The sequence below is a fragment of the Tympanuchus pallidicinctus genome, unplaced genomic scaffold (genome assembly GCF_026119805.1).
Source record: "Tympanuchus pallidicinctus isolate F22 unplaced genomic scaffold, pur_lepc_1.0 scaffold31, whole genome shotgun sequence".
Classification (NCBI taxonomy): Eukaryota; Metazoa; Chordata; class Aves; order Galliformes; family Phasianidae; genus Tympanuchus; species Tympanuchus pallidicinctus.
Genome location: NW_026294749.1, coordinates 1,557,205 through 1,582,278, shown reverse-complemented (window position 1 = coordinate 1,582,278; position 25,074 = coordinate 1,557,205). Strand labels below are relative to the sequence as shown.

The 25,074-nt window shown below is 36.6% G+C and overlaps 1 protein-coding gene across 4 annotated transcripts in view; it reads right to left on the bottom strand.

Annotated features, from left to right (window-relative positions):
- Window positions 1-25,074, bottom strand: part of RELCH (RAB11 binding and LisH domain, coiled-coil and HEAT repeat containing) — a 71,813-nt gene that overhangs the window by 36,390 nt on the left and 10,349 nt on the right. For all 4 annotated transcript variants that reach the window (XM_052697933.1, XM_052697935.1, XM_052697936.1 and 1 more), the window contains exons 2-10: window positions 18,808-18,897; window positions 12,314-12,385; window positions 12,147-12,202; window positions 11,923-12,036; window positions 10,112-10,315; window positions 9,936-10,027; window positions 8,665-8,973; window positions 4,552-4,627; window positions 4,116-4,211 (exon numbers count right to left, since the gene is read on the bottom strand). In XM_052697933.1, coding sequence (XP_052553893.1) covers window positions 4,116-4,211; window positions 4,552-4,627; window positions 8,665-8,973; window positions 9,936-10,027; window positions 10,112-10,315; window positions 11,923-12,036; window positions 12,147-12,202; window positions 12,314-12,385; window positions 18,808-18,897 — 1,109 coding nt within the window. The remainder of the gene's footprint in view (window positions 1-4,115; window positions 4,212-4,551; window positions 4,628-8,664; window positions 8,974-9,935; window positions 10,028-10,111; window positions 10,316-11,922; window positions 12,037-12,146; window positions 12,203-12,313; window positions 12,386-18,807; window positions 18,898-25,074) is intronic.

The following is a 25,074-nucleotide window of genomic DNA, read 5'->3' as shown; positions in this document are numbered from 1 at the left end:
AAGCAAATAAAATCTTGACTGAAGCAACTGAAACAGCTGCAGGTACTAGGGAAAAAAAAGATACACCCTTGTAGAAGAGACTATATACTCACAATTCATCCTTTCAGACTGAAAATAAAGAAAATCGTAGGATTAATACGTGACTTGGAAATGCTGCATATTGTAATAAAGGTAGCAACAACTGGCAATTCAAGTCAGAACATTAAATACAACTGCTTGAATCCATTATGTACATTTCATTCAAGCACATAGCGCTGAAAGACTAGAGATCAAGAGGATATTTGGCAATCTTATTTAACTTTAAGAAAACTACCTCACCAATTCATATCCCGAGAACTAAGGAAGGAAACTGGTTCTGCCTCTCTTTTACGTGGGGAGACAAATGAAAAACAAAATGCATATATGGGAAAAGAACCAGCAAACAGGCTCAGAGCAACAATATACCTATTTACAGAAGCACCATCTATAAGAGCCTACCTCAGCCGATGCTGTACGAAGTATTAGAAAAAGTAATTGCTCAGTGAATTTTTCTCTTCTATTACACTTCTTTATCCCAAGCCTATTATAATTCTCCCCCCTAAAATAGAAAGTCTTTCAGAAGATAATGATGGCTGACTGTTTTCATGCCTGGGAATTCAACCTTACATAGATTTATCCAAACACAATCAGAACAAACAGTCATTACAATTACTTGGTGCGACTTCTACATACATTCATTTAGGAGGATGGTCAAACACAGTATTGTTTTTCTGTGTCTGTGGTTGTTTTTAAAATGGGCTTTTTATTATTATTTTTTTTAAATAAAGCTGGAATTTTATGACTTCAGAGGATAAGACTGGTGAAAATCAACACAATTACGTTTTAAGAGACAAATGCCCATAAAACCTGTCAGAGAATGAAGGTACCTCAGTGATGTCTATGTACAGCTACTATATACTAATGAAAACAATTTTAGATCCACCGCATTACTTTCTTCTTGCAGTGAACAGCACTCAAAGTTTGCATATTCAGCATTATGTTTCCCTTCAACTTTGCAAACAACAGCACAACCTTGTTCTTAGCATGTTTGATTCTACTTCAATAGAAATTAGAAATAAAAAACTAGTGGAGGACATTCAGTAAGCTATTACTGCTATCATTTTCCTAAGTTTGCACTACACAAATGAAAGCATACAAGTGAGACAAACTAACCTTGAAATAACAATGAACTGAAGGGTAAGAATAGTCATGGAAGAAAGAACGTTGCTTGAGAACAAGATCCTAATACTAAACCAAAAACTTTACTGTGTCCTAAATTCTGCTCAAAGACTACATATTTCAGAGCACCGAACACAGAAGCATGGTACTTCCTATTACATGAGAGAAATATATTGATTCTTACATCTCATTAAGGTTGACAGATCAGTTAAGAACTGATTATTATTTGCAGATGTGAACTGATTGTTACCACAAAAAAATAATGACAGCTTTTTCCTAAAATTTAGCCAATGGAATCTTCATATTTTACCTCCAGACAAACAAGGTGACTTATTTTAAATAAATGTTCTTCAGGTTTAAGTGGTAAACATATTTCAGGAGCGAGATTCTAATGCAGATAAAATGTTATTAACTCAAACTGCTCATCTGCAAGAAGCATTATTGCAAACTACATACTCAGCTGTTTGTTTGTTTGTTAAGAAGAAGAGTTTTTAACATTTTGCTACTTCTTGTTCCAGTTAACATTTGGCTTGCAACATCTCTGTTCCAGGTGATTGCACATAAAGATTTAAACACACATACATATTTTCTAGCAGTCATGATAAACTGGGATTTGGATTTTTGGGGAATAAATTTAAAACTAAACTTTATTTGCTGCATGGAATTTTCACGACCTTCATTGTGTGTTATTGATCTTATCCAGCTGAACTGGTCTTTCAGAAACGACCACAATCATCTCCATAGCTACCCTGTTCATTACTAGGTTTTTACTTCTTTTTGATCTTCCATTAGAACCTAAACCACAGACATCAAAGAACTAATACACAGTGTAACCAATGCACCAATACACAGAGTAAGCCATTTCAGAAACGTGCCAGCCATTCTGATACTAAGTGGTTGCTCAGATGTCAACTTATCGTATTTACTGGATCATATTTACTTAGTCCCACGTCAGGGAGGCTGCCTCTAACTTTTAAGAGGGTGAAAAGGATTGGTGAAATGGCCTCTAAATCCCTGGCTAGGGACAAAACCTATTAAGAGACTGTCATCCTCCACTTAACAGCTTCTTCAAAATGGAAATACACAACACATGTTCAGCTTCAGATTTTGCAATCAATTACAACGTGATGATGCTTAAGGAACAAAGATGAGGGAGGACCTTAGAGATTCACCACAAAACCATGTTAAATTCTCACATTAAACACAGTGACAGTGTAAGACCTTCAATACCACCACTATATATTTTCAGCACAGCCTGGTGATCACTTATGAAGTATATTGCTCATATCGAGAATTTTTAGTACATTTCAAGACCAGTTATCAATAAAATTCAGTTAATCTTTAACAATAAGACTTTATGGATAAGTCCCAAGAGGGTACCTTGTTGAAGAGAGCCTAGATCTTAGTTTGGCATTTCACAATGCTAATGTGAAAAATACTAACAGATGGTCTACCCAAAATGTCCTTCAAATTCTGTAATTACACCTAAAGGAACATTACAATAGTTATACCAATGAGTGGTAATTAAGAATAACTGTTTTTAAAGAAAATTTCAATTCTCAGAATGTTAAGCATCCCATGCAATCCAGTTACAAAATCCTCAATTTTGAGATCTTCAGTCAAATTGAAACAGATGATTCATTCAAGGCAAAAATAAATGTAATCAGACGTATTTCAACTGTAAAACAAAGTAAGTAGGAAATAGCCTAAAAAGTCATGGAAATATTAAGTGTACTGCACAGACTATGCGACAAGCAGTAATAAGGCGAAATATCACATCCTGCCAAGCAAAGGGAAGGAGTAATTAAGAAATCAGAAATTAAGCACTGATCCTAGAACATTTATAGAATTATTTCTGAAAGATTACTAACAAAATCTTTCCCATGAACCGCAAACAAAAGTCCTGCTGCACTCACCCATCCAAAACCCTGTAATATAGTTTATATAGTATGATACTTCCAAATACAGTACATCTGTAATCAAAGTGTGGAACATGTCAAATTGACCACTTCAACCACTAATAATTGCTTGTATGCTTCTAAATTTTATATTATAGGATCAGTACAAATTTCTACAGGAGTTTTGAAAGCCTTAAAACAAATTTATGCAATAAGCCCTACTAAATGTACCATACTGTAGGTCTCCTCATCAAGGACTACAGCTTATTCAACAAAATATGCTATTTTAATACCCCTGCTATGGTTAAGAACAGGGCAGCTACTTTTTTTTTTTTTTTTTTAAACATGCTTTTACTAGTGTGCAATACTTACACAGCAAAGCATAACAGCATTTCTTTCCCCCATCCTCAATCACCACCTTCCTTTTCTACATCATACAGTGTGAATGGCTATATAAAAGATTTACTTCATTTAGAATCAAAACATCACATTTTTTCAATTTTATTTAGTTTTACTACAAATTTGAGGAAAATACATGAATAAGATTGGGATTTTCCTATGAAGAGATGCCTTTGATGAACATTGTCTTGGCTGATATGTGGATCTTCAGGAAAAATACTAAAATTTTTTCAGAAGTACGCAGTGCTGCAAAATAACCTGAGCTTTAATCTGCTTCAAAACTGAGGAAATAAAATTAAATTTAATTTTTGAACTTCATCCTCTGTTCTTTGTGACCCACATCAACCAGAGCCTTCTCTAACAAAAACGCTGGCGCTACCACAAATGGATGGACCTACAGTAAGAGTTAGCGTTGCTGAACGCCAACAGGTGCCTTAAGCAAAGGAAGAAATATTCAGATACCATCATGCAGGTTTACTGAACTCACCTGACAGAGATGTAAAACCATTCTCTAGAAGCAGAGATGCATGCACAAAAGTAAGAACACGATTGCAAGTAAAATCTTCAAAATGAAGAAAGCATCCTGGTAAAAATAAAAAGTGAAATTCCCAGGTTCCTCACCTCTCGCTTTGCAAGCAGCACATTAGGAACAATATGAGGCAGGCAGCGTCCCAGCATTAGCATGACACTTTTCTCACTGTCTGCAATTCGAGATACCTAGAAAATAGAGTATATTTATATATTTTTAACTGAAGTAAAGGAATAGAAAAACATCCTTCTTGATTGGTTACTCATAGCAACTTGTACGCTTGGGCTTGGCAGCTGGTGGGCTAACTTCAAAAGCATGAATCCACTTGTTGAAACTCAAAATTTCCCAGTAATTACATAGCTATAACTAGGTAGCATATTTCAGCTAGAATCCTTTTTTCTTAATTTTCATGCTCATAAACTGCCCTTTCAGTGTACCTTGATAAGCACTGACGCAAAACAAATGATGGTTTAACTACTGCTATCATACAGAAGGAATCTTCTAGTTTATGCCAACTGGGAAACATACCTCTGATCCCAAACGACTATCTGCTGACATTCGACAGAAAGACAGTAGTGCTTGATGGAAAGCTGGTGACAATTTCCTGAAATATCATCAAAAAGGGAGGGTGAGGGAAAGTATGGATCAGAAAGGTAACGACTTTCACTCTGGTTCAGCCAGCTAGATAAAATAACATTCAATAGCATTTGTTTTCAGTTTTCAGTGAAGCATGCAGTAGAATATTCACAATTACCTTTCACTTCTATGATTTCCAGTTTGTAACTAGAAAACAATAGATGCCCTAATTAACAAGTTACTTTCAGTTCCTAAAAATGTCATGTCTTTCAGATTGCTTCACAGACAAAAATAGAAAAGGAAGAAGAAAAAGACATAAAGAAAAAGGAAGTTTCAGCAATACAAGAGGAAGCATACTCTTTTGCAAACTGAAGGAAAAAAATACTGCAAGCAACCAGCAGTTTTTGCTCAACACTCTGATTCTGTACATTGGATAAAAAAAAGTTTGAGTAGTCCATCACTTACAAGCTTCAGCATTAAATCCAGACTAAACTGCCAATCTAGAATCTAAATTGTTGGGTTCAGATGGATAGTGAAAGCCTGACTTAAGTTGCTGTCTAATCCCTGATGTTTATTTCTAGAAGTACCACCTCGTGGATATGCACTGAACCAGCAAACACCGTCCAGCTACTCAAAGCCTCAAGTACAAACACAAAACTCTGATACGAGTCTCAGAACTAGTTTGTCCAAAGAATAATTTGGCAGAAACGACCTCAGAAGACCCTGACTGATCATTATGTAGTACAGGCAACTGTTGGCAGCAGCATCATATGCCTTTATCTTCTGTATTTAGAGACTAATCTAACTGCTTCATCCACTATGCTTCAAGAGAGAAGGAGCATTTGTCCTTCAGACAGAGGGCAATTTCTTTCTTTTGAGGAAAATACACTTTTTAATACTTCAACTCTTAAAACTGCTATTTTGAGAGCTTAAGTGAAGAAAAGCCTACATATATGTGATTGTACATGTATGGACATATATATTTTTATTCAATAGGTTGAAAAGTTACATTATCCACGGGAAATGTATACAACTCTTTTCTAACCGAAGAAAGAAAAACATAAAACACCAACATAAAAAAATCTAATTTCTTGCTTAAAACAGTCTAATCTAAACCAGAAGGATTTAGATAAATATACAGAATAGCCTTCCTCTTCTCTTTAAGTTTTAATGAAGTCAGTTTATTTTAATTCAAATCAGCTTGATTTTGTAGGAGAGTTCACTTAAGAAAAATAAGAGATCCAGATGGTAGTGAGCTGTAAAGGACCTTGGTTTAATAATATGCTAGCCCTTACTGCATAAAGGCATTACTGAATGCCATATTTGCAGAAGCTATTCCAGCCTTTAATTACACTGGGAGAACTGGAGCAAGTGTTGCAAAGCAGTACTGTAATATCAACAGAATCAAAGCCAACCTCTCTCTTGGCTGTTCATTTTAATTTTACCTTTGCACTCCACAGAATATCAAATTCTTATCTACCTGAAACCTTAATTAAATACTCAAACTGGGACAAAGTTCTATCCTCATTTTGCCGAGAAAAAAAAGACCAAGTGTGACAGCATTTCCCTTGAATTTCCCTAGGGGTTAATTAACAGGCAAGCTCTGGGCAGCATAGGCTCTCTAAGTCCTACTACCTACATTTATATTCTAGAAAGCTGCTTTATGAAATTTAATAAAACCTCTTCTAACAGAAACAGTGACAAACTCAGGCCTCTTTCACCAAGTCAACAGAAAGCCTTTTCAAGGACCAGCAGATGCCAGTAACAAAGTGCAAATATAAGAAAGCATGATGAAGACAAAATGCAAGCACTACTTTTTTCCCTACATAACTAGGAGAAAGGAGACAATTTATTGAAAAATTGACTGCTACATGAAGAAAACACCTTGTATTTGGTTCAAATTACCAAACACCTAAAACAAGTTGAATAAATATATGCAATGGAGTCTATTTAAACTTCTGCTAGTGCTTTCTGCTGCAATCTGTTACACAAGGCACTTCTCCAAGGATCCCCATGTCTTCATTTTTGGGCATGTACACACACCTGCTCCTGTTACAGTCACATCAAGCAGGCTCACTTGCTCTCCCATCATCTTTTCCCATCTGGTTAAGATTTATGCCAAGAATCCATCCTCTAGCTACAGTAGTAACAGTCTTGTCTTTGAGAACCAAGTCCTAGCTTTTAATGCAGTTTTTTAACAACTCTTGAATAAACTAAAGTAATTGTTCTCTACAAATGACTGCCTTAGATTGAATAAAATATATATGCAGTACATGAGTATCTTGAGATCTGTGGGAGAAGCAGCATTGTTTAAGAAACAGTATAATTCTTTCATGTAGTCAGCTGAGAGATATAAGCCTGTAAAAACACTATCAAGGATTGTTTCCTTTGATCCTTCACTGACATGTAAAACAGGAAATTCAGTGCCAAAATAGCTACGTATTACACACACATCACTTATTTGTGCACCAAATGCTGTATCAGTGCATCTCTGAAATTAATGGACTCCATGTAAACTGAAGGTTTTATTCAGGGTAGTTTTTTTTCTAAAATAAATAAATAAATAAATAAAAATGCTGCAGCAGCCATACATCATTGCACATGGGTTTTAAAGGCCTGTGAGCCAGCAAAATAAATTAGTTTAGCTATTCTAGAAACTTGTCATATATTCCTCTGGAATTCCTTCCTTATTCATAGATCTCATCCTATTTTAATACCCATCCTCTACTATCTCCAAACTACCAATCTACTATTTGTGTTCTTAATTCCTCCCAGCAGTCCCAGTTACACTGAACAAAAAGAAACTTGTAAGAAGGCACAGATGAAGGCAAGCATACAAATTTACAGTCATAAATGTATGACAGGTACAAATTTTGATTATTACACAGCCTCAGTGTTCAGCTAGAATATGAAAGAAATATAAAAATACATTAAGCAAATCCTGAAAGTTTAAATGGAATCACTGAAAAAATTCAGATAAGTCCCACCTGAGTTTTACTTTCTTACCAAGCACTAATCATTCAATTAGAACAGATGAAATTAGTAGTAACACTAACATACTGTACTCAGAAATTAAATATCTTTCCTGCTGCTCCATTCTAAAAAAACCTGCCTTTATCTCCCAGGATTAATGTGAGAACTTACAAGACACATAGGATTTGTGAGCAAAGTTAATTATTAGCAAGGGTAGTTACTCTTTTTTCTTTCTTTTTTGGAGGGAGGTGAGCAGGGGAAGTAATTTTCAGCTTCTACTCATTTTTCTGTCTGTGCAGAATACCACACACGTCCATTTCTTCTTTGTATTACTTTCCTATGCATGCTCTCAGTTGTACATACTTTACTATCTCTGCAGCCTGCTCAACTCCTAGTAGTACACTGTTGTCTTTTTCTTATTCAATAAGTTACTTCCCTTCTTCACTATAGTGCTTAAAAATCCTGCATATATTTCAGAGACTTTCCCAGCAGCATTCAAACGCACAGACTCATAGTTTCCAATTAATAACATGAATACTTTATTTAATTAAAAAGAATCATAGTTACCTAATGAAGACAAGCCTCAAATTCAAACATCAAAAAACAAGAGAGAATACCAGTTGATACTATTTCTGGTTTAAAAAAAAAACAAAAAAAACCCTAAGTTTTTAAGTGCCCTAGGAGAATAACTACTAAACCTGCATTTCCAGAGGGAAAAACTAAAGTCTTTCCAACCACTCTCCAAGTGGAATAGATTTCATTACAAAACTAAATTGTAATGGAGAACACAAACAACCTGTTTTCTCATTCATCACTTTAATTTTGGCTTTTCATTTTTGACACAAAGATTATGGCAAGATTTAGAAACAAGTAGGAGGTGAGAAGAAGCACTTACAGTTGATGCTAAAAATTGCCTTCCCTAAAAATCAGTAGGAACACTATGCGAAAGTATCATCAGTGTTCAATAAAGGCATGCTAAGCCTTTAATTCATATTCAAAACAAGAATGATTTCTGCCTGTCGCTGGGCTTTGTTAGAGAAATTATACACTTCTTAATTTTTAAAGCATTTTATTTTAAAACTAATCGCTCACCTATTCGGTTTATCAAAGTGCACTGCAGTTTTAGCTGATGGAGCACAAGAGGACACTTTCTCTGTGTCTTTACAGGGGACAGAACTTAGTGTATCATCTTTTGAAGTCCTTGTATCATGTTCAGCTGATGAAGAAAGGCTTTTTTCCTCAGCGTCTGCACGTTTACTGTCATTCTCAGAGCTCTTGATATCCAAGTACCGTCCATTGTCCTCTGAGACTGTGTGAGGCACTTGCTCTAAGGAAGGATGGGGAGCTACACCATAAACTGTAGACACGGCAAAGTTTCCATTCTTGAGGAAATCTATTTCACTGAAAAAGTTAAAACCAAAAATGAATGTTTTTGTTACTTTCCTGACAAGGTTGCCGGAATCACAAAGCAAGGACAGAAATAAGGACAACACACTGAACAGTTCTTTCTTCAAATCCAGTACGTTCAAAGTTTCTATCAAGTTCTTCAGATGAGCACCAGTTTACCAGAGGTCTTCAGTCAACAATAAGTAGAAGGAAAAATGCTGCATTCAGAACAAGCGATTCAATGCTATAAATAAGTGACAACAGCTAGTGTTATAATGTTTCTGGCTGAACTCTTAGTACTGAAACATACTGCCCACAGAGACACCCATATGGGGCACAAAACTCAACATACTACAGAAAGAATTAGTACAAAGATCCCAGTTAGTTTTGAAATGGTAAGAGTACAAGTCGTTAAAGTCACTGAAAAATTGTCTAACTTGTCCTAACATTCATTCTCCTAAGAAGAATGGAATCTTACAGCTTACAGAATCACGTTTTGAACAACCTTTTAAAGGCTTTTTATCGTCGTTGTTCAAGATCTTGTCACTTCTATCACAGAAAGAAAAACGGTATTAAAATAAATTATTTAAAATACAACCTTAAACAGCATTGCAACCTCTTCACAGTGCAGTACTGCAGAGTTAAATATAGCTGACTGAGGAGCAAAATCTACACAAAACACATCAGAACTGATGCTATTTTCAGTTAAGTAAATAAAGAAGTTGCACTGAGGGAACAAAGCTAATTCCAAAATTAAACAATGTCAGTAATCAAAAGATAAATGCTCAGTTTAAAGTCTCTTGGTTTTTTTTTCTCCCCCAAATCAAATACCACACACTAAAAGGAAAGATTGCACTGCTCCAAAGAACTCCTAGCAATTTTGTAGGTAAAAACTGTGCTTTGATACATGTGCCAGAAAAACATTGAGAAGTTATTCTGACATTTATTAGCAGTTAAGCAGATGGATAAATACATACCTCTCAAGTCTTTGGATTTGTTCCATCAAAGACCATTTCTCATTGTTTAAAACACTAATTTGATCTTCTAATTTCTGCACTATCAAACATTGCTAAATACAAGATAGAGACAGAAGAGGTTAGCACAACGAAGTAATGATGCAAACAGTTGAAATTTCTTTCGTACAGCCTCTTACTTCTATTGATTGTGGTGTTGTTTCAAATACCGGAACTGTCCCAAGTACAGGGGTGGCAGCCTCCAACTCATCATCATCTACACCAACTGATACATCCACCACATCTCTTGTGGTAACATGATGGTTTCCAAAGTCCCGATAGAGTTGTAAAAGGTCAGGAGGTTTCGGAATGTTCAATCCCACATCATCCCACAATTCAAAATCCTTCAAAGCAATAAGAGAAAACAAACCACACAATAGACTTATTTCTAGCACTGTTTTTCTTCCTTGTTTAACTTAGGTCTGCATTCAAAGAAGAGCAAAACAATCACGTCAAAGCTGCACCGCAGTAATAAGAGCTCATTTCATAACCTAAAGCAGTCTCACCCTAAAGACAGTTCTAAGCAGTGTATTAAAAAAGAGAACCTTCCAAAACACACAGCTCACAATTTTTTTTGTGCTCTAGGATACAAATACTTTGGAGAATCAAACGTATAATTGATCAAATTCTAACAGAAGCCAGTAAATGTGGTAGAAGACTTCCTACTGATAGGGCTATCACTTTGTTCCCTTCTCACTTACATGTACAATCTTCCAAAAGGAGACAGTCAAATAGCTCTGAAGACAACTGATAGACAGGGTGTGTATTTTCAGCAAAATCTGGACATAAGTGTATTCAGTGTACACTGATGAATACAATAATACAACCTTCCATCTCAAACTGTTAAAACTTGACCTTGTTTTTTTCACTGACATGTAACTTAACTATCCTACAAGATTATTTCACATTTATATACACTAATAACCATGTACACTGATAATGAGGAGTTGTGATGCTCTCTTAAAAGGAGTTAAATCTCAAATAGATTCATGCTTTTATTTTTTTACTTCAAGAATGTTGACAATTTTTTTTCTAGTCTGATTATATATAAATTTAATATTAAATACATACAAAAGCAATGTGCTCCTGCTGCAAAGATTAATGATATTCTAGACTGCATTATGCCAAGTGCAGTCAGGCCAAGGGAGGTGACCTCTCCCCTCTGTTCAGGGTTTGTAAGACCATATCTGGAGTGCTGTGTCCAGTTCTGGGCTCCCCAGTACAAGAGACATGGACACTGAAGAGAGTAATGGGAAGGAGCTATGAAAATGGTGAAGGTACAGGGACTAGAACATCTCTTCTGTGAGGAGCAGCCAAGAAAGCTGGGACTGTTCAGCCTAGAGAAAAGTGGCTCAGGGGGAAATTTCATCAGTGTATATAAATACCCTAAGGAAGGGTGCAAGGAACATGCAGACAGGTTTCTTTCAATGGTGCCCAGCAACAGGACAAGAAGCAATGGGCACAAACTGCAATGTCAGGAAACACTCATTTACTGTGAGAGTGACCAAGCACTGCCACAGGTTGGAAGTTGTGGAGTCTCCTCCTTGGGGAGGTGAGAGCTGTCTGAACATGGACTTGTACAACCTGCTTTCGATGCCACTGCTTGAGCAAGAGCTGGACCTGACAAATTGCAGAGGTGCTGTCCAACCTCAACATTCTAGAATTTTATGACATTGTTTGGAAACTGCCTTTCTAAATACATAAGCTGAATAGTAAAATACAATTAGAGATAGTTATCATTACCTTCTTTTGCTTCCTTTATAGAAAGCAGAGACTCTTGTCTACTTCCTACAGACTTGGAGAATGTACTTCTCAAACAGCTGCTTCCAAGCCATGCTTTTTATATGAAAATGCTAACATTTAACTCTTAGAATACTCATTTAAGCTCACTTGAGCTTACAAAAAGATCTGAATGTGGAAAATTCATGTGTAATAAAAAAGAAAATCTTACCTGATCATGGTTTTCATCTGAAAATGTTATTGACGTAAGCTTGTAACTATTCTTCAATAAAAATTCATTAACTAGGAAGTTTAGAGCTCTTTTCTCAAGAGGTCTGATTGGCTCCTGGAAAAAAAGAAAACAATACACTGCATCTTTGATTCATCTTGCTGTAAGCTACTGAAGCATATCTGCATTAAGGCCCATGCAAAGCTCAGTTTTCACCAGCCACCTACCTGAATTTCAGGACTTGATTTATAATTTTTTCGTTCCTGCAAAGGAACTTCATTTTCTGGGGAGGAAAAAAAAACAGTAACTAAATTTTACTCTTTCAACCAGGATGAGCTCAGCTACTTCTACATTGTTCAAAGTAGAGGCTTAAGAAAAGGTTTGTGTACACCACCTGCAGCCTGAGTCAGGTTGGCTCGGAGGGCCTGTATGGTCTCCTTGGCTTTCCGTAGTTCAAACTCCAGGACTGGACAGGGATTTGGATTAAACACACACAGGCATCCAACCAAGGCAAGGGAAACAAAAAATAAAATATAAAAAGCAAGGATGGGTATGAAAAAAAATATACAGTTTGTATTCAACAGAAAGCATGCAGTCTTCATGGAACTTATGAACACATGCAGCAGAGTTGGTCTGAAAGCAAACTGGTGAATGTTTTCCATCGGTTCATTGGGATTAATTAACTAAGCCAAAATTTCAAGCTGTCTGACAAGGACTCGCTGTAGGCTGTTTTGTTTTTATTTGGCTGCTTGTTTTCAACTCTGCATTACTGGAAAAAGTTTGTTAGTTCTTCTTCACGTATGGTCAGCTGGTACTGTCAAAATTTTAATTTCTAAGGGGCAGGGGACAAAGATCAGATCTAAATAATGCACATACATGTTGGTGGCAGTGTTAGCTGTCTCCATGCAGCAAAACTAAAACCCTAATGTGAATGCACTGTCCCACTGAGACTACTGATATTTTTTTTTATTTGAAAGTAAGTTTATATATCGAAATTACTGAAATATTTATACATTGAAAAATATTATTTTTAGTGGCAGAATTTGAAGCTTGCCTCATTTTCTTACTAAAATTTCTTACTTTTTAAAACCTTTTTTTTTTTTTTCTTTTGCTTCATGTTTTCAGGAATACCCTAGAAGTAATTAAGACTTAAATGTTGAATACATCTATGAGATGCAAATAAAAAAACCCAAAATCTGCAGCTCCCTCAGTGCCTACAGAGAAGCTCGCAAGAAAAATGTCTTTGCTCCATTATCCTTTAATATTCCAGTGAGTCTTGGGGATAAAACATATTTAACCATCTAGTGTAAGTTTTAGAGATTTCAAAACACAAAATTCTAGGTGACACTTCCACCTGCCTTCAGCCCTATCACTGTTGTGAGTTTCTCACGTTCTGTTACTCTCTCTGAAAGAGCCAGGAGTGCTTTGCTTGCACTTGAATTTCACACATTTTAATTTTAAGCCACATGTATGTACTGTGGTGTCAAATTTTAACATCTTGTACCTTGCAAAAGATACAGTAAGTGTCTTAATAGCTACTGTAAAGAATGAGCTTTGTAATGAACTCATTGAGAGAAGCATAAAGCAGTTACCATACCAAAATGTTTGCATAATTGAACTGGATGCCTAACATTTACTTAATTTTGAATCCAAAGCAAAGCTAAAAATGCTGTAGTTGCTTTTAATACGAATGTATTAATAAGACTTTTAATCATTGCCTGGAAACAATTTAATGTGGCATTTTGAAATATTTGCAAAAGACAGCACAGTGCAGAAGTACTGAATTTAATCATCTGTAAGAAATGCTGCTGAAGACTACAAAAACTGGTTTCCTTTTTGGAACACCTGATTAAGAACTTTTTGATCAATAGCATGCATGGAAAAAAAGATTCACTCAGTTTGCATTTTTCCATAAAAACTGAAGGAGTAACTACAGTACACCACATTTGCTACATGAAAGGAACTTGTTTGATGCACAGAATTTTACTGCAGCGATGTTAAAAGCACAACTGAGGATATGATGAATAAAATATGCGAAATCTCTAGTATTCAGCAATGCTGATCTGCAAATACTTCTGTGCAACAAAGTGAGAAAATGCTCTTGTAGTGAAGCATCTGATCGTTTTATGGCTTCCTTGCATTCACAGTTAAGATTCTAAGTTGAAAGCTGCTTGTTTTTTAGTTTTTGCAAATTACAATAAATTCAAATTGACTAATTTTTTTCTGATGGAAATGACTCTTGACATTTTATTCTCTGAAAATATTATCAATGACCAGAACAGTTGCAGATCAGGAGTGCCCTGCACTAGAATGATAGAAATTTAAAACAACAACAAAAAAGTTAGAAAACCAACATAAACTAGAAAACTAGAAAAACTCAGGTATCTCATCAAGGAAAATAGGAATAAAACATGACTGAAGGTATAGAAAGCCAAAAAAAAATCATGTCAGACAAACCCATGTCAGACGGCAAGAATTACTTTTTTAGTAAACTCTGATGTGCTGAAAATTCTTAGAAGCCATTAGGACTTCACCCAGTCAACCTTTTAGGAAGATTACTCTGCTGCATGTTTCTCTGTATACAGTGGAAGATTCTGAACGTACCATATCTGTGAAGAACTCACTTCACAGCCTGTCACAACAGCCACAATAATGCTGCTACAAACAGTAAGCTCATAATTGTACCTCCTTTCTTGCCTTAGGAATGTCAACATTGTAATTGTCACTATACAAACCATAGTGCATCTGGAAGACACAAATTTAGCTTTTATTTGAAGAAGTTTGTTCCTAGGTTTTAGTCAATTTTTTCCAAATATTTACAATGCAATTTTAATAGTTTTGTATTATAATTAGAAGCTCTTTATTTCAGAAACTATGTGGAAATGCACTGTTTTGCCAAAATACACAGAGATGTTTAACTCAAGGCGTACACCAATGAAACCAACATGGAAATCCCCATTTGTTAATGATCTGACTTCCTTTGTAACCATTTGCCAACCAGTGGCTTTTAAAAGGAATCACCTGGTCTCTCTCTCTCCCTCCCCTCCTTCTCCTAATGTTTACCTACCTTAGAAAATTTAACCTTTCAATAACATTGATAAAGTCAGCTGAATATTAACTTAATGCTTGACTGAATTCATACCACATATAATACATTAGTGAATGGAGCTAAACTGAGCATGACATACAGAAGAGTTTCTTGACACACAGCTAGGAAAGTAAAGAATTAAGTTAACTCTCTATAGGAAGGCACAGAGCAGTACTTAGGAGCTATATGCTTGTGTTATCTTGCAACAAGAAGAGTGCATTCTGAATTTAAGGGACTCCCTTGCTTTTTCTCTTTAAAGAACTCAAATCATTACACCTACCATCTGTGGGGAAAAAATTTACTTAGCCTTATTTAAAAGACTTGAGTCTTTCAAGAAAGCAACTAAGGATTAGAACAATTCAGCACTTCTGTTTTTAGGCAGCTACTCAAGCACACCTTAAAAAAAGAAGTGCATAGATGAAATGGGAAGCTCACCTGCACAGCTTACAAATTTTAAAATAAGGCTTTTTCAAGGATCTCTTTCTATTCATCCACATTTTTTAATGACTTCAGAAGATGTTGAAAGATAGAACAAGAAGTTAATTATAAGGAGCAACTTGTGGTTTGGGACACTGAACAATGAGATGCACACGAACAGCACTTTTGTTGGTCAAAGGCAAATAAGTCAAAAAGTAAACATTTTCAGCATGCATTTCTACTTACATGGCAATCATTAATTTTATTATCACCAAAAGAACAGTATCTAAAATGAGCAGATTCTCAGAACAGTAGATGACAATGATAGGTTGGCAATGCTAAATATTTTAAAATATGGAAGAGTTTTTAGGTCACAAACATACCTGCACAGTCAATTTAAGATGTGGCAGAAGATTCAGTTCTTAGATTGAATGTCAGATGACCTATTTACACTGAATACTGCAGGTATATGACTTCAAGTAGGTTTTCCATTCTCATGAAAACAAGTATTTGGAGAAGGTTCCCTAAGCCTCATAAATCCTTCAGTACTGACCTTATCTTAGTACCAATTGGTTCAGCACTTAATAGTCTTACAGAAGAAGTTGTTTCATCCAGTGCATTGTAAGCACCAATGATGCTTTTTTGTTGTTGTTGCTGCTGTTAAAAGTTTGAGGATTATGAATTTTTTTATCCAGTTTGTTACATGGCGCTCTACATCCATAGTAAGATCCAGCAGATGTCAGGTAGATGAGGAAGAAAATAGATATTTTCCTACTACAATTAGTTCTGTGATGTTTATCCACATCCTGACTGGCTTCTGTGAATTATATCTGTTCAGACATGCTGATGACAGTATTACAAATGAGAGTCACTAAACATCCTTTGATCAGATTTCCCAAATGACAAGTTCATGCCAACTCTTCAAAACACTTTCGCTTCTAGGCTTTTTAATGTCAGATGGAATGAGCTGGACCAACAGAACTGAAATACTGAAATCTACTTCAAATAATAAACCTTCTATTTATTTCCAACATTTTTTGGACTGCCAAAAGGAGAAACCTGGCAGCCAACCCTAACACCATCCATAAAAGCAAAACTGGAAACATGATGGCTTTGGACAGTCCACATAGACATTTTTTTCATTTGGCTTTTCCAATGTAAAAAAAAAGATTTGTAACTGGATACATAATAACTTCATTTTAAAAGTACTTCTGACTCAGGATTCATTACTGACTGATATGCATTTATTTTTTATCCTTCATTTGACATTTGCTAGGAAACTGATAATAGAAATAATGGATTCTGTCCAAATGGTTAAAAAAAAAAAACAACCCAAAGATAATAATATGAGAAATGTATTTTAAAAAAAGAAACTATTCTAATCTAACTCTGAGAATTATCAAAAGAATATGTGACTATCAGATTGCAGCCTGCAGCTCTTGCAGTAGATTACAGCTTTAATGCCTGCTCATTGATGCTCTCTGCTGAGAAAAAAAGCCTACGGTAAGAAGCAAGGTAGACTTACATTTGAAAGCACATCTGCAGGTAAGGTTGACTTTAAAAGTAGAAGCTAATAGCCAGTTTTTGTTCAAAGAAGGAACTGCGCATATAAAGGCTTTGCAATCTCTACTGAAATGTTTTTCGTGTGCATGCTGAAGACTTGCATTTTCCTGAATGGACTTCCATGAGACAGCTTACTGCTTGGACAAAGGGTCTGATGCAGAATTGGGGCAAGATATTTTAAGCAATTACAACTGAATTAGAAATGTTATGTTTTGGAAAACTTACAACTTTACAAGCAACCAGAAATCCTATCTAGTCTTGCTTTGATTCTTACATCACTTCTAGTAACTCATGGAAAAACATCTCTAAAGAGCACAAGCATATAATTTAAATATTCTGACATAATTTACTTATCTATTACATGACGACAGTCAATTACTATACTGTAGTCTTCCAAAATCTTTGTTCTAGGAAACGATTTATTATACTTAGTATTTCATTTTAGGATGCATTGATTTCATACTGTAAACAATCAATATTTTGTCATTAATGTACTGCCAGAAGATGAATGGTTCTGCTGTCAGTTCTGCTCAGTTCTTACTTTCTGTAATCCAATTCAATCAGAAAACACAGCTCCAAGCTAAGATCAAGCTAGCTCTCTCAATAGTAGTACTGTCAAGAAAGATTGCCTAGATATAGAAAAAAAAATCTATCAAGATGGTGAAAATTTAAAAACTGCTAGCAAGTGTTTACTTTCACATTGTATTCCAGAACATGATACAGAAATATCTGGGTTCCTTAAACACACTGTTCAGAAAACCTGGCAGTTTTCATATAAATAAAAGAAAAATCATTACCTACAGTTACAGGTCAGAATATCACAGTATCTGAATATGCTTCACGTTCATGGATTTCACCATGATGAAGCACGGGGGTTTGAAGCAGATAACAGTACGGAGCAGAAACAAGGCAGCTTCCATCACTTCAGGCTTCATAAAGATAAACAACGTGAAAAAAGGTCACAGCATGGACAAATTCCAAGTGTTTATGATACTGACTGGAACTATTTCACTGGAAATAAACTGAGCAGCAAGTTCTACTGACATTTTTATGGTTTTCTCCAGAGAAGCTGTGAGTAGCTAAACAACTAAGCTCAGGAAAAAACTGGATTGTAGCAACATGGCTCACATGCAAAAAAGATTATAATAATAACTTCAAAGATGAAAGAAAGGCAGTCTCTTCACATCACCTTTTGTGATGTAACTGAAAACCCTGAAATTTAAAATTTCCAAGATTCTTAATTGAGAACTACAAGAAGCGAGAAGTCCTATCACAAGAAAACATCTTATACAATCTAGAAATAAAACGGGAAGAAAAGTGCTACAGTTAAGATTTGTAGCAAAGATGACTTGCGGAACTGACAAAATCCAAAATTCACCACGGGTTTGGCAAAGCATATTTGATCTAAATGTAAGCTATGTTTAACCAGATGTCTCACTGCCAATCTTCGCATGAGAAAGCTGCTACCTCTGCAATAGCCACAGACTGCTACACACAGTGATTTAGAAGTGTTTCAACTGCATGCTTGCAGCCAATAGGCAATATCAACACATTGATCACTGTCTGAGATTGGTCCCAGCTTTCAAGTATATTCCTTACTCATATAAATAAGTAACATAAGTCATATAAAAGCACAGCTGTCTGAATGTTCACAGTCATTACAGTACAACATCTGAAACCTAATCTATCATTAAGTGACTAGGTAAACCATCACAGAGAAGTCTCGGCAACTTCGGGAATATTTAAATATGTTGCTGCTAAAAACAACGTGCCAAATGGTAAAGTTGGCAATCTGTGATTCCTAAATCATACAAACTTACCCGCCACTCTTTCGTCCGCTTCCCTATTGCCGTCGTCGGAGTATCTTGCAAAATCTAAGGAGTCAAGAGTACTGATGCTTCCAGCGCGATCTTAAGAGAGAAGAAAGAGCCGAAAAGCAAAAACAACTTGAGTCTTGAAGAGTTGACTATTCAATAAGGCAAAACATCTCATTTCAAAAACTATTAGTAAAAGGTGAACTGTGCTGCAAGAGTGGAATTTCACTACATTTTCCATAAAGTCTGCCTGTAGACAAATACATTTCCCTTTTCAGCTTGTAAAGACAGCATTTCTGCCCTTGCCACAATACAGCAGGAGCAGCATACAGAGCTCCTTCCCTTTTCCACAAGAGCTAGAGACTTTGCTTAGATGTAACCGAGCAAACAATAAGAAATAGATTCAGACCACTCTGTAACAAGCTGCAAGCAGTTCTCTTCCCCTTTTTAGTATTTTGAAATTTTGAAACATTAGCAAAGCCAAATGCTCTATTAACTCTCAATTCTATCTGAGAAATTCAGTACGTACCCACTTAATAGAACATTAACCAAGGACTGTGTTATAGCAAAAATAAAGACCAGCACAGTTCATAGTACTGCAGTTTTAATATTCATGCTCTAGAATTTAATTTTTAAATCACGAAATTCAGTAACCAGCAAAATGCTTTGATCTGGGCTCCACCTTTTTCTTTTGATCTCCCCCTTCTTTCATTAGAAAAAATATGCAGTAGAATTGCTCAAACAGCAACAGAACCCAAAATAAGTAGAATACATTCATGATTTGCACGTTCCACTGTATCAGGTACTTTAAACCGCATCCCTCGTTGCAAAATTAATCTCTGTGTAGCTCTCCTGAAATAATTTTAATTACATTAGAACTGTTGTCACTTTAACAAAGAGCAAATTCCAGTTGGCTGTCAAAAAAAAGAAAAAAAAAAAATAGGAATAGAAGCAATTTCATCCCTTGTCAGTCACATTCTGTCATGACTAACACCATGGAAAACATGTAAAATGGAACAGATGTAATTCTATACTGTGTCAAAAATTAAAGAATCTACTAATGTTTGGGGTTTCTTCGCACATTTAAGCCCTACACTGATACATAAGGTATTGTGACACCCTCTGTACACGAACCAGCACCAAAAGGAAATCAGAACATTTGGATACACATTATTTTGGTTACTTGCAAAACTTTACACGGGAAAACAAGCTTCCTAGGTCAAGCAGAATAATACAGCACCAAACTGAAGTGCCTGAGACAAATGTGTAGATATATACACACACATACACACATCACAGAAGCGATTAAGTTCAAAAGAAAACGTGACTTTTGAATACATGGCATGAAAGTCTTCAGATCTGATATTACAGTATGCCTAATGCTGTTCAGTAAGTACTGTTCCAATTCATTTCACTTGAAATTGGATAAAATTGAATTCAAGGCTCAAGTTAAACAAAGAAACAGCATACAAATAAAGATTTCAATGACAAAAATGGCATTTGAGATAGGTGACCCAGTCTTATGCATACTATTATTAAGGCAAATGCACAGAATCATTTTCTATGCCTCTTATCCAGCAGTAACATCAGAGTAACAACTGCCAAACTTTCAGGAAGCCAACCACATAATAACTAACAGCTCATCCAAAGCTGTACATAGAGATACATTTTCCATCCCAAAGTCCAAAAAAGAAACCCAGCAACGAAACACAAACCTGTTTACCAAAACAGCAACCAGAAATTAAAAGAGAAAAAAATCATCTTTCAATTTAAGTCTGTATCAAGACGTACACAACAGAAACCATATAAGATTGTACCAACAGCTGTAAATCTAACAATTCCCAGCCAGCAAATATGTACCACTCTTACATGATAAAAGGTCCTTACAGAAACAAAAAAACCCTCAACAACCATGTACTTTGATGACTTTAACATCCAGAAAGGGCCTTAAACATCACACCTATGTGCACACTGGCAATTTCTAAGTTTGAAATTCATGCATTCATCATTTAAACTCCCCCTCACCATCTGAGTATAGACAATAACAGAAACATCTGAAGCCCTCCTTACGTATGGGTTGGTACATACAGCTCCCTCATACATAACTTACTTCTCAAACAGGTAAATTAAACTTGGTCTGTGTGCTTCAACAGTGTGAAGCTAACAGAATCTATTTAAATTTAAGATTTACAATGAAAACCACCTTTTTATCTATCACTGTGGTGGAACCTGAATTTAGACTGAGAGAGGTGTAGCACAACTGTATAATGAAAGAATATTAGGATGTTATAATCACAAAATAAGCAATAGTTAGGCAAAGCAGACTATGATAACAAAAGAGAATAAATAGAAGGCTTACCCCTATCCTGGGCTCACTCACAAAACACCAGCAGAAGCAATCTCCAGCAGAGATCCTTCCCCTCTGGTAGCCAGCTCTTAAATAGGTCCAGGAGGGCTGAAGCCAGCCTCCACTCCTTCCGGCAGCACAGGAGAATTGCCTTCACCTGTGCTCTCTGGCTGCCTCATGGCTCGCCTCAGGTGATCAATCAGAGGTTCAGGCCGTGCCTCAGCAGTACCCATACAAGAACCAAGCAAATGCTGAAGCAAAAGCACCATAGCAGCATATGCACACAGACTGAACACCGGCTTCTCAGATCAATGTCTCTCAAAGCAATACACAATGCAGATGTAGGAAAATATAGGGAGTGGTGAGGTGCTGGAACAGGCTGCCCAGAGAGGTTGTGGATGCCTTGTCCCTGGAGGTGTTCAAGGCCAGGTTGGATGGGGCCCTGGGCAGCCTGGTCTGGTATTAAACGTGGAGGTTGGTGGCCCTGTGTGTGGCAGGGGGGTTGATGATTCCTGAGGTCCCTTCCAATCCAGGCCATTTTGTGATTCTGTGAAATTACAGCTTCTAGAACGCAACTCAAGCTAAATGCTTAGCTTGAGCAATGTAACAAGGTTTTTATTACCACTTCACTACAGTACACCACCTTTAAAATAGGTAGTGTGGCTCTTATACCAACCACTTCCTGCTACATTGGGGAGAGGCCACCGGGCTGAAGCACTTGGGCTGAGACATCTCTGGGCCAAACCGGCTCTTCAGGCATCAACAAGTCATCTCTACTGAGGTTAAGGGCCCTGCCAAGTGCCAGCTATAGAGAAAGGTTAGTCACCAGCGCTCTGCTGGGCCACAGCTCCTCAGCAAAGGTGCTTCAGGCAGCAGGTAACTTGTTTCTGCCACCCCCTGGAAAGACGGGCTCCCAACGCAGCCAGGTGAGGTGAGGCCCAATTGGCAACTCCTCCTTCTTGTGCTCACAACTGCAAAGCGGTCAGTGCCACAGGAACCTCAGCTATATTGGCAGCTTCTGCTCGGGGCACTCATGTTACTAAGCCAAGGGGAAAGTAGGCAGCAAAAGGATCCCCTCCTTCTACCCAGTACCACAGCAGTACCAGTGACCTCTGTCTTCCTGGTACTATGAGATGAATTTTGGAGTTATTTCACATGTTGAAACTGCTGAAGAAAAAGAACCAAATCCAACATAAATGTAAACAGTAGGTTTGAACAGCAGAGAGGAATTTTGGATGGAGGTTGAGGGATCAGCCTGCAAGATTACCTGGATAACAAAGAAGGAGACAGCTAACTGAAAATGGTGCCCAGAAAGGTGAGGGCTGACAAGCATGCAGCATATGGTATCAACAGCAGTCAAAGCACACACATGCTGGAGGCTGCCAAAAGCTAAACAACAGCATGCCTGCTCCACTGCTTCACCTACATGAAATGCAACTGTGCAAGAAACTGTTGTCTCACTTCCTCCCACTTTCTTTGCAGGCAGCCATCAGTAGATGGCTTTTCTCCAAAGACTAACAGCAGCCCCCAGAAAATTATGGAATAACATTGTATAGCCTCAAGGTGTGTGCTTCTATAAAGCATATATCCACACAGAAAGAACCAGAGGCTGAAAACAGCACTTCCCTATAGACAACACATGGCTTCACTCACTGAGAAAACTAGTAGGGCTGTTAGAAGAAGAAATAGGACAGGGAGAGCTATGCTCAGCTCATGCAGCTCTAATAAGAACCACTTTCTGAGCTGATAAGAAAAAGAAGCACTAATTTCGTAGGGAACAATGTATATTTCTTTAGATAATGTCTTTTTAATAAGAAAGAAAAATCTTAGGCTTATGTTATTTGTTATTTGACAAGGATAATAAAGACAGAACCCTGCAGGGAGAAAGCATGCTGTGGCTGAACTCCGGTTCTGCTTTAACAAAAACTAAAGTGGCACAGTAGTAGGAAACCATCCTGCTGTTATAGTATGCACATTCTTACTAGCAGTTTGCGTGCGGATTTTCTATTTGTTTCTCTGGTGTTCTGAATTGAAACACCTTTCTTTTTAGTCAGTAATTCCTTAAAAGCATTGCTAGTTTCATGTTTCAGAATGTCAAAACAGTGCAATAAGCATTGACAAGCAGGTATGAAAAACTCCATGAAGTGCAGCACTGCAAGGTGGCAAGAGAGAGTCACAAGTGTGCAAGCAACAAAGATAGGGTTTGATTTTTTAGATCTCCTGTAGTGAAATGCCATGAAAGAGTGGGATTGCAACACAGAGCCTGGGCAAATCTGAGCCATTTGGAAAGGGATTAAGAAAAATCAGAAAGCTGAGAATCACACAAATGACACTTGATCCAAGTTCAAAAGTGTTCTTCAATCCATTTTTTTGGAAAATGCAACTACTCTAATTTCATTTGTGAAGTTTAAAATGAGGTCATGCTGAAAATGAGGTCCATCATCACATTTTGCACATTTTGATTTATTTGTTGAGATACTGCCTCATTCCAGAGAAAAGTAACTTTGATTCCCTTTTTATTCCCAGACTCATTACTTGTGATGCAGGCAGATTCCACATGACAGTTTCTGCTCCCCGGACACATTCACCTCCTCCTTTCACTTTAAGGTGAGTATAACTTTCTAAAGGAGGAAAATGTTAAGGAAACAAACAAACAAGAAAACCCCAAAACTCAAGAAGTGTTAGTGCCTTCCAGTGACATATATAACAAGAAAATCATACAGAATCATACAATGGATGGAGTAGGAAGGGACATTAAATACCATCTAGTTGCAACTACCTCATCTAGCTTCAAGCACCCCAAAAAGATTAAGTTTCATTCACTCTGATGGTTAAAACAGTTTATTTCCATCTGTTTATCTAAAGTGATTCCAACAAGGACCACACTAACCACAGTTTTAAAGTACATGAATTAAGCAGCAATAAGTTGCTGTCTTACACAAAGAGTATTTAATAAGGCACTTGCGTAGAGGTATTTCTTAAACCACTTAAAAACAAACAAACTATATCATCAAAAAGGCTCAAGAAACAAAAAACAATAAATAATTTAGAAGCTATCTGCATTTACTTTGCAAACATCTAAATTAATTTAAAAATAACTAGCTGGTAGAACAGCTAGGAAGTTGTCATCTTTTCCCCGTGATGATAAGAAGCCATATCACTGTGTACCTAACAAACCTAAACAGTGCATATGAAGACCAAGAACTTCTTGAAACAAGAACAAGGGTTGATACACACGTAAAAGACCAATCCACTCAGCATCTCTACTTGTAAGCATTCACCTGAACTGCAAAGCATCTGTAACCTGAAACAAGACTTAACATTTTAAACCAATTAGAATAATAACTGGCTGCCAGCAATTTTATTTTGATCAGCATCATACGGAACAAGAGGCAACACAAAGAATACTTCCCAATAAAGTCCAAAGGTAGCTTTTTACTGAATGTTCAGCATACTAGGATCAAATTATTTCCATTTTAGACCAGGTTTTAAGTGCATTATGTGTTTTTATGTAGAAAGAAACAGTTGTAAGAAGACAGCATAGGAAGACAAACTTCTCTGGAGGCACTAGAAGTCCCCAGCCCATTAGTTTGGCTAAAAACTTCAGTCTATCATGCTCTTACAAAGCCATCATGTAGGCTCTTCAGAAATGTAGAAAGCTATCGTGTAGGCTCTTCCTTCCTCACACATTATTTGGAGAAGGAGGAACAAAGATCCACTACTTTCCACACATACAAAAAAACAGAAATAGAAAACAACAGAAACAACAACTCTGTAAGACACTAAATGTAGCTAGTTAGTAGAGTTTTACTTGTCGTTTATTGTAGCCTTAGTAAGCAGGAATACAGCCTAGAAACACCACAGACCTGAAAAAACCCATCATGGAGTACTGTTAATTCTAGTGGACACCAGAAAATATTTATACA